Consider the following 14,065-nt stretch of genomic DNA (forward strand, 5'->3'; position numbering starts at 1 on the left):
ACAATATCCATCAATTATGTACTATTCTACTAAATTTACCCAAATGTAACAAAAATTTAGATATATAATTTCAAAATAGGAATGTAATTACATCTCTCTCAAATTACACAACTGGGTAGTATTGCTTTTAATTACAATTCAATTTTCTTGCTTATGAATACTGTAAGAAAAAACCCAGAAATTTAAATCACAAATTCATCTCAATTCAGTAATACTCACTGAGCCTTAAGAAGATCTTTTTCCCGTTTCTCTAACTCAGCTCTAGCCTTGTTTCTTTCTTCTTCTTCCATGTCAAGCTTTGTTTCAAGTGCTTTTCTCTCTTCATCAATTTTTGCTTGCATTTCAACCATCTTATCTGGGGAAACTTTCTTTTTACCTGTTTGAGTCATTTAATTGCAACAATCACTTCAGAGTCAGTATTTCACACGTACACATTACCTTCAAAAGATACACTCCTCAAGAATACAAAATCAAATCTCAACATTTTAAGGAAATCAACTGAACAGTATTTTTTATTTCTACTTATTATGTTCCTAAAAGATTTTTTTTTAACTGCTAAATTCAAACTGTTGTCCAACTGTGCAGTGATAACTAAGAACAAAAGTAAGTAAAAGAGAAACATGAGATGAGTAAGAAAAAATAAGAGAAAGATTAACAGGAAAACCAAATAAAAAAGCAAAGACCTCTGTATCTCCAAATAATATATTTCATCAAAAAAGCAATATCATTATTTAGTTACTTTTTTCTGATAACCAGGTACAAAACCAAGTCACTTCTCAAAAGACCTTCCCACAAAATTTATTAAAATAAATGAATAAGTAAAAGTCACACACAAATCAGACAGAATTTATATCAAGTAGTTTTTAACACTGAATATATCTCCAGAGGTTTTTAAAAATTTTACTTGATAAAATTACTTTAAAGTATTTTATTTCATAGCATACTTTTAAAGGAAGTAATGCTATACTAATTATGTAACAGTTACACAGTAATTAACCAGGCATTTTTTAGTTGCTGAGCTGTTATGACATATTATCAAATCTTAAATGAACAACTAAACTTATTATGTCAAATTCAGGATCCTAAATCTCCCTAAGTCAGATTAAACATTTCAAGTGTGAAATATAAGTAGAAATATTATCAAACAATACAGCTAGAAATACAATTTCCAAATGACTATTTTGATTATAATGCCTAACACAATGTTTTATATATATATATATATACATATAAAATAAACGTTCATTAAAGATTTAATGAATTTCAAAATCATGAAATTAAAATGAAAAATAAAAAAAGAAAAACCAGCTTATTAAACTCGTTATGAAACCGAATTAAAGATAATTCATTTCTGGTAATACCATTTCTTTGAAATGTACTTTCCTTCAGAAAAAACAATCAAATTTTTCGTAGAACTGGTCTGAGGCTCTCCTGAAAGCTTTCTGTCATTCTTAACTTCCTTCCCAAAGGACCACAGAAGAGTGTAAAAGAATTTATAAGCTGTTAATGTCTCCACCCAAAAACTAACCCCACATGCTGACAAGGAAAGAGAACTGAAAAATAAAGATGATGGAGATATATATATCTGAATAAACTCTTTCAGGAACCACAAGACGATGAATCATTCACAGGCTTTAATTCTTTGGGTTAAAATCATATAAAACCCCCAAAGGTTTAAAATACATTACCCTTCACTTCTTCAGAAATATAAGTCCAAAGCAAACTAAAGCCACAAGATGAATAAGTTAAATAAAAGAGTAAACAAAAGCACTGATCCAAATGCATGCTTTGGTGTGGTGTGATTCATTGCATCCCAAAGTCAGGATATAGACTTGACTCTATTGGCTTTTTTGGCACAATCACCTGTATTGAACACTCTGAACTATACTGCTAAAAAGTAATATTAAGAAGTAATTTAACTCTTATTCCCAATGAATTCCTAGAAAGAATTTCCCATCAGTAGTAACTATTTCTTAGAAATTTGAGGGGGGAAAGTATAAGTTCAGGTATAAAGTAAGTGTATGCACTAAAATAATTATGACTTCCTTTAGACTCTAAAACTATGGTAAAGAAAAAATGGCAAACACGTTAAAAATTGTACGTATGAAAACTGTATGTGTATAGAGGAAATGGTCCCGTCAACACACGTACATTCCTTTTTTAGGCTTCTAGGGTTGCAACTGTGTTGTTAGTTAAAAATACATAGTTTCCAAATGCATTAAAAAGCAGATAAATAAGAAAATATAAATATGTGTAGAGAAACAAAAGCACATGCCTACTGATGAATTACTACTATACCTGAACTGCCTCACTTATTCAAAATCAGTCAGGTAATATTTTCAAACTGATGTTTTAGCAGCAAAAATCTTACTGTGTTCTCACAGCATTTTCATAAAAATGACCATATATACATAGTTTCAGTTTCAAAAGTCTGATATTTAAGTAATATATTATTTTAGCCAGAATTAGTCTGATGAATTGTATTTATTTTAAGCTAAATGTGAATATGTACCAACTCCAACAAGACACTTAAAAACATGATATTATGAAAAGTCACGTTTGGATTTTTTTTTTTAAGATTTAAAAAAATATTAATGAATCAAACCAACCAACCAACCAAAAAAAAAAAAAAAAACTTCTAAAATTGTAAAAATTTAACACAAAGTTTTAGGTAAAAAAATCTAAAAAGAATGTTAATGCCACAGCATATTTAACTGAGCCAAAGAGGAGTGATAATATTTTAATTCCCATCTACCACATCCTCTAACCAAAACTGAGGTGGACTTCAGCAAGGCAAAATTAAAGGGAAGAATTTTAGGAACTGTTAATTGAATTAACTTCATTTCCATTACATGAGTATCCATGGCCATACATAACCAGGCATTTGAGTCCTCGCTTTAAAAAAAGGAGAAAAATGCTCATATATGAAATCATTTATATTTCTAAAATTTGGCTTACTAGGTCTTTAAGAATTTAGAGAAATGATTATGCCATGTAGTTCTGGTGATACATTTATTTTTATTGTTTATTTTGTTAATTAGGTCTAGAATATACAATGTGTTTGTCAATGTAAAACTTGTAGTTCAGAATTGTTTCCTTAAGAAGATAATTTGGAAACTAAAATGTTCCTAATACCTTCATTAATAAAAACTGAAATAAGTTTTTTTAAAAAAGAATTTAATAAAAAAGGAATTAAAAAAAAGCTCAAACTGAAAGATACTTTAAAATACAAGACAGATACTTACCTTGTAAAAAAATGAATTAAAAATTGTAATGTGGTTAAATAACAAAGTTCTCTATAGTTTAAATAATTGTACCACGTGGAGTGCAAATCAATCACACCAACCTGCTTGATCTTTCAACAAGTAGTAGTAAGCAAATCGGAGACAGGAAGCATATGCACAGAGATGAAGAGGAAAAAAGAAAAAAACATTATTTCTTTTGTAAAACAAAGAAAAATGTATTATAGCATTTATTTATAGTATAAGTATAGGAGTAAAATTATTATACAAACTGAAATAGAGCAGTTTTATGCAAAAAGAAAAGTATATTCAACATAATCAGAGATGATAATTTAAGCAAGGATAGTAAGATTAATTTAGTCATATTTCTAATCAACCTTGACTCCCAAACTTGCAAATATAACAGGTGAGCAAAAATGGAGGACATGGAATTGGGAACCTGCTAAGACCTGGCAAGTAATATAAAGAGCAAAACAGGAAATAAAGCCAATTTTAAAAATTAGTAAGTTAAAAGTAGCAAAGGTCACACTGTCCATTTTCAAAATTTCCCAATTCAATGACCTCTAATAAGGATACATTACAGGTGTGCCCCCCTTTAAGAAAATCGAACGCAAAACCTTCAACCAACTAAACAAACTAGAGAAATTTGCAGTGATCGTGTGACTAACAAAAGCACTTAATAAATAATTTTTAAAGACAGAGATTCTCCCAATACAACTGATTTCCCAACTTGATTTATAAGCATTTTCAAGAAATGCTTATTGCATAAAGTGAAGTACACCTGTACAGTAACAAACTTGCATTCAATCTATTAGTAGACTGTTACGGGTAATTATAATGATTCTACAGAAGTAAATGATTAACTGATGATTCAAGCAAACAACACCTAAAAAAAAAGGGCCATTCATATTTTTAAAAAGGAAGGTACATACATGTTACACACAGCACCACATGCTGGGGCAACCGTCTTTCCACGTCATCAACATACCCACAGGGCAACAAAAGAACTTGGCATCACACACTAGGCACACAGAGTAACTACAACTGCTTCAACTCCAACTCATTTCAGGACAAATTTTCATGTAAATACTTTTCAAGAATTAAAGTAAAATTTTAAAACAGAAAATTATAGTACCTCCCACTCAGATATTTTCTTACATTTAGCAATGTATAATATACAAAATGAGATTTCTATATGGTTTCTAAAGCAACGTCATGTCTTTTGAGTTAGCTTATAAAATTGTCTTGAAAAAATATAAGAACAGTAGAGAAAATAATTCCTAATATTCTGATAATTCTTCCTCTAGAAAGCTAAAAGCATGAGAACAACAACCAAATGTTTTTGTTATTAGTTTTGGAAAGGTAAGAATATATAGATAATGCTTTAAAAAGCAGTAAGCTGCAAGCTAGTACAAGAAAGCATCAATTCTCTTCTCTTCTGAAACTAAAATATAAATAAAATTAATAATACTTTTCAAAATAATCGATTAAATTATGGTTTAAGAAAAAAGCTTTAGGTTTGAAATAAGTCAAGACAGATCCTGCACAATTTCTTGTGGATTTGAATTCTCTAATCATAACATAGAAAGTTTCTTAAAATCAATCAGGTCATTTAGAAATAGAGATAAATGGTCATTTGATATAAAATACCATTCAATTTATCTTGACTTGCTTCAAAGTTTACATTTTTCTTTATTTGGGAGCTTTTGGTCTTAAGTTACCCCTAAGAATAGGACACCAAAGCATAAAATCTTTTTAACTACAAGATATGTTACAATGGGCACCACTGTACTTCCAAATATAATGTGTACCGTATGAAATTCACAATTTTGTTTTTATAGGTAGGTCCCTTACACTGACTAGCATGTATGATGAAACACGAAAAGGAACCATAAGTTATTCTCTTATACAGCTTACTAGCTCTCTTTACATTATCTCAACTGCAAAAGCATGAATCTCTCTTCCATTGTCTCAAACATAAGCTTAAGCATATGTTTTAACAATTATGGTTAACTGGAAGCAATGAAGAGGGGAGGAAAAATCACCACATGCTTTGTTTTACTGAGAAGTCCAACATATATTCTTTAAGTCATGACAGGGAGCGGTGCAGCATTTCTCAAATGAAGCCCATGAGTTATGGAAAAGCCAAAGCTCTGTTAGAGAATTTAAGAGCTACCACTCACTAGGCAAGAACTTATCCAGAGGTTTCTCTATGACAGAACATGTGGAGTCTGAACTACTGCTGCTGCTACTGCCTGGAAGACAAAGAAATGAGCCCAACGGGAACCAAAGAAAGAGGAAACAAGAAAATGAACACATACACAGAGAAAGAATTTTAAAGGACAATCAAGTTTTGTATTAAAGAACCAAAACTTACTTTCCCTTAAAATCAGTCTTGGCAGTCTATGTAGTATTCTCTAATTACAAAGCCATACAGGGGAATTAGAAACTGTATTCCTTTAAGTATCCACTGTAGGCAAACCTCACTATTCACTTAAAGTATAGTAATTCAGAGGTTTGGAATGACAACAATAAAAAATAAGTCACTTGGTGACAAGTAAGTCTATTTAAACCATTTACACTGATAAACTAAAAGAACTGAGCTTTCAAGTCCTGCACAATTAAAGTTATAGGAATGATAAATTACCCTTTAATACAAACAGTTTGGGTATGTCTCCAATTTCACTCTTTCATCTCCAAAACATCAAACTAACAGATATACATGTTCAAGGTTTCACAGCAGAACTTTAGAAGGCTTACTGAAATTTTGAAAATTTCTAAGCCTGGAAGGAAGATGTTACTATTAAATATTTTAATACAGTAAGTAAGCAGTAGCATTTTTCTAAATTCAAATTTTCATTTTAAAACAAATCTATTATCTGTCTTAGCTTTGAATAGCTTACTCTGAAAAAATAGATATGGACACAAAACCGTTTCTCTGAATCAGGGATCAGCAAACACTTGCTGTAAAGGAACAGAAGATAAGTGCTTTAGGCTTCACAGGCCATACAGATGCATGTGAAGACAGCTGTAGACTGTATGTAAACAAATGAACATGGCTGCTTAATAAACTACATTTATAAAAACAGGTGGTGGGCTGATTTTGGTCAGCAGACTACTTGCCAACTCTTGCTCTAAATTATATTTTTCCTGCCTTTTGAAGGATTTTCTATGGCTTTTAAATTTGGGACACCTGATCAAACAGTGATGAGTTATTTTCAGCAAGAACATCTTAATAAGACAAGCAAAATATGCACCAGCTCGAAAACAATGATCCACATTAATGGAAGAGAGTTCTGAAATAAATATTCAGAGAAAAAGATCTGAAATGTAGGTCATTATAATGTGTCTCTCTCTTTTGCACTGTCATCTATATCTTTATCACAATATACAGCTTTAATTGATACTTGGAAAACACTCTGTTAACAGATCAGTACATTTTATAAAGAAAATACATTTTACATGCTGTTATATAATAGTATCCTTCTACAAATTTATTAAAAATTCAATAACTTCTAAAGCTTAATCATATTTGAAAAAATTTCACATTATCTTAACTTCCCAAAGTATTCAGATTCCTAACACAGATAAAAGTCCCCACATTAAAATCCCACATGAAATTTAAAAATGGAATATACACTATCACAGATTTTTATAATTCTAAGTAGTATAAAAAACTAGAACATACTGTATACTGATTCATCTAGAAATAACAGATCAGTATAGAAAGAAAAAATAATGCAAAGTTAACCAGGTATATGGCAAATCCTCTGTTCAAACTGCTACCACAATTAAAAAATGGCAAAATAAAAAGCATGTACTCAACAGCCTTAGGAATGTTAAACCATCATTAGGCAGCAATCTCATTTAATTTCTAGAACACTGAAATGAACTTACTCCTTCTTTTTTTCCTTTTCTCTCCATCTTCTCCAACCTCACCCTCTTCATCATCCTCTTCCTCTGAACCGCTGATATCAGAGCCTGATATTTCTTCCCCTTGAACAGAAATTTAATACAATGATATTTATTCTGTCCCAGGTCACTGCCTATTCAGGAAACGCCTATATCAACTTTCTTCATTAAGTTTTTGTGCGCTAAACAAACCTTATTTTAATATTCCTAAAGAGTATATCAGATATGTTAGCCTCAGAAACAGATATGATATACACAGAGGTTTTATTTTTAAAGTTCCTAAAGAGAAGTTAGACCTTGACCTATTTAAACTTTCAAGTGATTGATTAGTTTACAGTTTTAAATGTTACATGTTAGAGGTATTATTTTAATGTTTGAAAAATATGATCACTTTTGGAAAGCATTTTTTCCTCAGTTTTCTATTTAAGATTTCATTTATTTATTTTTATAAATGCCACATCTCACTGCCTCATTTCTTTTGCTTCTTTATTTTTTGGCTGCACTGGGTCTTCGTTACCATGTGCAGGCTTCTCCAGTGGCAGCTGGCAGGCTCTAGAGCACGTGGGCTCTGTAGTTATGGCGCATAGGCTTAGTTGCAGTACGTGGGATCTTAGTTCCCTGATCAGATATCGAACTTGGGCCCCTTGCATTGAGAGCATGGAGTCTTATCCACTGGACCACCAGGAAAATCTCTAAGATTTTAAATAATTTATTCAACCTTTTTATATTTTAAGAGCCATACAACTGTCATCTAACACATGATCCCACTTTTAGGACTATATTGCATCAAGTAATAGAAGGGCTATTTGTACAACAAATATGTTAATTTAAAAACATTTTTAAAAAAGGAAATTATAAAGCTAATATTAATGCAAATCAGTACTATGGCACCTTCAAAGCAGTTATTTAAAATTACCACTGTCCACATATGAAATGTCTAGGAAAATAAAGATAACTGGCTGGGAGGGAGTAAAATATACACTAATCGTAACAGTTGAGCCTAAAAAACAAGAAGTGGAAAGAATTCAGAGTCTTGGGAGAAGAAATTCATTAAACATATATTTCTTCAGGTCCAGGAAACAATAACACCCTGGTAGCAATGAGTATACCTAATGCCTGTATCTTGGTTTCTAAATACCATTCTCCAATGAAAGGAACCAGGGAGAAACAGATGATTTTAAGAACAAGGTAAGGAAAATATAAAAATGAGCCCCAAACACCCGTGGTGCCAGAAAATGAAGAAGTGATAAGCAAGCAAACTGATGATAGCATGCTGAAAGGACACAGGAACTACCCTGAAAGATCTCCTAATGGCCAAAGCTGGAACAATTTGAACAATAAAATCAATATTATTATTGTATTATAAACCCACAGACTAAAATAAATACCCATGAGTCCATACTGACATTAAAAAATAAACAAACAGGGGAGAGGAGACTGATCTTCCTTACACTAAAATTCAGAACACTAAACATTAGAAAGAAAAATGGGAAGAAAACGTTATCACTGAGCAAATCCACAGAACTACTGTTGGATGCTAAAATTAGTGGAAGAAAAGTATGATGAGAAACAGAAGTTTTGTATAATGTCAAAAGTATATCTCCACAAGATATAAATTACAAAGGAAATAATAAAATAAATTTATGGTGGAGAGAATCTGCAGAATAATTATGAGAAGTGAAAGTCAAAGTCACTCAGTCGTGTCTGACTCTTTGCAACCCCATGGACTATACGGTCCATGGAATTCTCCAGGCCAGAATACTGGAGTGTGTACCCTTTCCCTTCTCCAGGGGATCTTTCAGTGGTGAAAATTTGCAGAATAATTATGAGAAAACTACAGATAAATTCAAATTGAGGAACATTCTACAAATATATGACCAATACTCTTCAAAAATGTCATGATTACAAAGACTGAGGAATCAGAGACTGAAGGAAATTAAACAGACATGACAACTATCAATAAATGCAATGCATGATCTATAACTGGATCCTGAACTACAAAAAAAGGGCAGTAAAGAGGAAACTGTCAAAATTCTAGTAAGAATCTATGGATTAGTTAATAAGTCTGTATCACTGTAAATTTCCTGGTATGATAATCATCTTACATGATTACGTACGATGTTCATATCAGGAGAAGCTGGGTAATAGGTACATAGGAACTCTCCTTGCTATACTTGTGAGTTTTCTATAAACCTAAAATTATTTTGAAATAAAAGTTTAAAAGTTATTCTTTTAATATTTTTGCCTATTTTTAGATTACTCCTATGATCAACTCTATTAACTGGACTATAAGAAATGTCCTAAGAGTGTAAATAAAATGAAGTTCATTAAAAATAAAGTTAGCATTACCATATATCTAGCAACTTCACCTCTGGATATATATCCAAAAGAACTGAAAGCAAGGACTCGAACAGGTATTTGTACACCCACATTCATAACACCATTATTCCCAATAGTCAAAAGGTAGAAGCAACCCAAGTATACATCAGCAGATGGAAGGATAAAAAGAAACATGGAAGAAAATTCTGACTCATGCCACAATATGGATGACTACTGAGGACCTTATGCTAAGTAAAATAAGACACAAAAGGAAACATATTGTATGATTCTACTTATACAGGGTACTTAGAATAGTCAAATTCATGGAGACAGAAAGTAGAATAACAGTTACCAGGGGTTGGGGGAGAGAGAGGGATGGGGGTTTAGCAGTTAATGGGTACAGAGACAGGTTCATCTTGGGATTATTAAAAAGTCCTGGAGATGGATGGTGGTGACAGCTGCAGAACACTGCCAATGTACTTATTGCCACAGAACTTAACACAAAAATACTTAAAATGGTAAATTTTATGTTATGTATTATATATTTTACCACAATTTTTAAAATGTAAAAACTGGGTCAGAAATATAAAGGTATGAACTCAATACTAACAAATCTAAGAAATTTTACATCTTTGAAACATACTGACTATAAATACCACCTAGTGGTCACAGTTAAAATACCAAATTCCATTATCTAAGAGGCAGCTAAATTATAGCTCTTCCTCAATAATCTTACTCAAATTTATTGAATCAGCACCTTCTTCAAATGTTTGTGATGTCTGGATCTGGATTTTACATCTGATTTAACCAGTTTCCCCATAGACTGGAGAGAGGCAATTTCAAAGCCCTTTATTCACCAGGTATGTAAAGGAGCCCTGTGCCAGCTAGTTCATAGCATGAAGATTCAGGGAGTTACTGACCACCTAACAATGGTTGGTAAATTTCTCACCCTCATGACAAGGTCTTCAAATTTTCTAAACATCTAACATTATATCTTGTTAGGAAAGGATTTCCAAAATAGAATCTCATGTTCAAATTTAAATATGAAAGCATATTTTCAAGGCCATGCAATCAATTTTTACTTATAGTAAACTAGGTTTACATGAGCAGTCAATGCACCGATTATGTTAGAGCCTTTGTTTGTGTGGATCACAACTGTGGAAAATTCTTAAGGAGATGGGAATACCAGACCACCTTTCCCGCCTCCTGAGAAACTTGGAAGCAGGTCAAGAAGAAACAGTTAGAACCAAAATAACTGACTGGTTCAAAACTGGGAAGGAAGTACAACAAGGCTGTACATTGTCACTTTGTTTATTTAACTTCTACGCAGAGTATATCATGCGAAATGCTGGGCTGGATGAATCACAAGCTGGAATCAAGATCGCTGGGAGAAGTTTCAACAACCTCAGATATGCAGATGATACCACTCTAATGGCAGAAAGTGAAGAGGAACTAAAGAGACTGTTGATGATGGTGGAAGAGGAGAGTGAAAAAGCTGGCTTAAAACTCAACATTAAAAGAACTAAGATCATGGCATCTCGTCCCATCACTTCATGACAAATACAAGGGGAGAAAGTGGAAACAGTGACAAATTTTATTTTCTTGGATTCCAAAATCACTGTAGATGGTGACTATAGCCATGAAATTAAAAGACACTTGCTCCTTGGAAGGAAAGCTATGACAAATCTCAACAGCATATGAAAAAGCAGAGCTACAAAAGCAGAGGTATCACTTTGCCAACCAAGTTCCACATAGTCAAAGCTATGGTTTTTCCAGTAGTCATTTATGGATTGAAGAGTTGGACCATAAAAAACTGTGGTGCTGGAGAAGACTCTTGATAGGACTCTGGACTGCAAGGAGATCAAACCAGTCAATCTTAAAGGAAACAAACCCTGAATACTCATTGGAAGGACTGATGCTGAAGCTCCAATAATTTGGCCACCTGATGTAAAGAGCCAACTCACTGGAAAAGACCCTGATGCTGGGAAAGACTGAAGGGGGCAGCAGAGGATGAGATGGTTAGACAGCATCACTGACTCAGTGAACATGAATTTGAGGAAACTCCAAAAGACAGTGGACAGGGAAGCCTGATGTGCTGCAGTTCATGGGGTTGCAAGGAGTGGAATGCAACTTGGCAACTGAACTAGGTTTACCCATAACTCTGTGATTGCTTTATTTACTTCAAATAATAGTGCCTGACATCTATTACAAAGAACTCTGGTCATAATAACTAACTACATATATGGTAGAACTCACTCATATAGAGAGAATCAAAAACTTGTTTAATAAGTGATCATATGAAATCTTTACAAAGAGCACTGAGATGGAGGTTTAAATCAAATGAATTTTTAAATCACTGTACAAATATTACATAAGTTTACTTGAGCTTAATGTGAAAATGCTTAATAATATAAGTAGCAAGTTACTTTGCAAAAATATTCCCTTGAACATCAATATCAGAGGTTCAGAGAATTTTTAATAGGTGGTTTTATTAGAACACTTATTGGTTAAAAACACATAAAACACATTTTTAACCAACATTAAGATTAATATTTTCAAGAAAATGTTACCTTCTTCAAGCTTTTTTTTCAGTTCTTCTATTTCCTTCTGAAACTGACGAAGCAAAGCATCCTTTGGATCTTCATTAATTCTAGCTTTATTTTTAATATTCTTAGCACGATTAGCATACCGCAATGTACTGATGGTTTCATCATAATTGTAATCTGCTGGCCCAATATTTGCACACTGTTGAATTAGGAACACAAAACATTTTGCTGTACACATGATACAGTTAAAAAACTTTATTTTTATAAACAAATAATATTTATAATATTATTTTTATTATTACATTTTAATTTTTAAAACTTATTTTTATTTTGGCCACGCTGCATGGCATGCATGATCCTACTTCCCTGACCAGGGATGGAAACTGCAGCATCCCCTGCAATGGAAGCACGAAGTCTTAATCACTCACTGGACTACCAGGGACGTTCCAACACACTTAAAATTAATACTACCGTTATGAATATATCAAAGAATTCTGGAACATATTTCCACTCTGGCTGTGAAAAAGAGGGCATCACCCCATGGGTTTCCAAACAATCCAATTATAGGCTAGCACACATGATGTGCTAAAAAATTAACCACAAATTTTAAAAAGTAAAATAATCGATAGTTTTTAACATGTTATGAATATCAATTGCTGGCATAAATCAGAATCTTAAAATTTTCCTGATGGTAACTAAACCACCAATTAAGTCTTACCATCATGGTTTTTGAATTTCCTCCTAAGGAATCCTGAAGAAGACGAGTCAACTTAGAGTTACGATAAGGCACATGAGTGCTTTTTCCATCAACCAAGGCAGAAATAACATTACCAAGGGTGGAAAGCGAAAGATTGATTTTTGTAGCTTCTTTTAGGCGCTGTCCAGTAGCTCCAGTTTTTGCTTGTCTTTCTGAACCCTAGCAATAAACAGAGACAGAAGTAAAGCTAAAACAAAAAAATACAGAATATTCTTCCCAAAGTTAAAAAAAAAAAAGTATTTTAACAGTAAAAACTCTAATGATATCTGGAATTCACTTCAAAATAATACTGGAAGGGAAGTGGCTAAGGGTAGAGAAGAAATAGAACTGGACATGAACTGATAACTATTAAAGTTGGGTGATGAGTATATGGAAAATTATACTATTCTTTGTTTGTATAGGTTAGAAACAGTCCATAATTAATAGTAAGTTAAACACACATATAAAACTTATATATATATATAAAATCACTCCTAATAACTTTTGAGTTATTACTCATTTATAAAATAAAAAGAAACTACCAGAATTATTCTTAACTAGCATCCTCTTACTTACAGCAAGATCTACAAGATGAAGCTTCCCCATCCTGACATGCATGTTGCCATCAACACCTTTCTCACTGCATTCTATAGTAATTGTAAAGATGGCATGGGAACGGGAACTATGTTCATTCATATTAGTTGCACCAACAGAACCTTGAATAAAAGAAGGAAACTCTTTAAAACTATTAACAACAGGGAATGCCTCCAAAAATAATATCCAAAATACTAAATTTCATCACAGCCAAAAGCCAGAGAACATGGTTTAAACACAAAAGCTTAGGTGTATTTAGCTATGAAATTTCTGACATTTATGTTGCTAACAAAAAACTAATTTTTTCACATTAAAGAGGTACTTTTAGGACAAAATACTTAATTTCATGTATTAATGGCTTAAAAAATTAACTGACTTTAAAATATACGTTAAATAGTTCAAAAAATAAACTTCTGTTTCAGCTGTCTCTAAAAGGTACATTCTGGGAAACAATCACAGGAATACTTTCATATATACATTAGATGATAACAAAAATCGTCAAGGTAAAACCGTTTGCAACAGCAAGACATCAAAAACAATAGGGCAGCAGTTAATCAATTATGTTAATAGAATAGTCAGACTATATATGACGAAGCAGTCTCTTAAAAAAATAAGGTAGATCTTAATGACATGGAAAGATACCCAAAACATATGAACTAGAGAGAAAAAAGTTAGGAGTATAGAGTATATCTCATTTCTGTAAAACACAAGCATCC

At 32.4% G+C, this 14,065-nt stretch overlaps 1 protein-coding gene across 3 annotated transcripts in view; it reads right to left on the bottom strand.

Annotated features, from left to right (window-relative positions):
• KIF3A (kinesin family member 3A) overlaps positions 1-14,065 on the bottom strand; it is an 82,956-nt gene that overhangs the window by 9,480 nt on the left and 59,411 nt on the right. Inside the window, exons 6-12 of one of the 3 annotated variants that reach the window (XM_040241828.1) lie at positions 13,332-13,471; positions 12,738-12,935; positions 12,044-12,218; positions 7,140-7,238; positions 5,426-5,497; positions 3,347-3,355; positions 220-376 (exon numbers count right to left, since the gene is read on the bottom strand). In XM_040241828.1, the coding sequence (XP_040097762.1) occupies positions 220-376; positions 3,347-3,355; positions 5,426-5,497; positions 7,140-7,238; positions 12,044-12,218; positions 12,738-12,935; positions 13,332-13,471 (850 nt within the window). The remainder of the gene's footprint in view (positions 1-219; positions 377-3,346; positions 3,356-5,425; positions 5,498-7,139; positions 7,239-12,043; positions 12,219-12,737; positions 12,936-13,331; positions 13,472-14,065) is intronic. The other 2 variants (XM_040241829.1, XM_040241831.1) reach the window with 2 other exon arrangements.

Source organism: Oryx dammah, unplaced genomic scaffold (genome assembly GCF_014754425.2).
Source record: "Oryx dammah isolate SB20612 unplaced genomic scaffold, SCBI_Odam_1.1 HiC_scaffold_5, whole genome shotgun sequence".
Classification (NCBI taxonomy): domain Eukaryota; kingdom Metazoa; phylum Chordata; class Mammalia; order Artiodactyla; family Bovidae; genus Oryx; species Oryx dammah.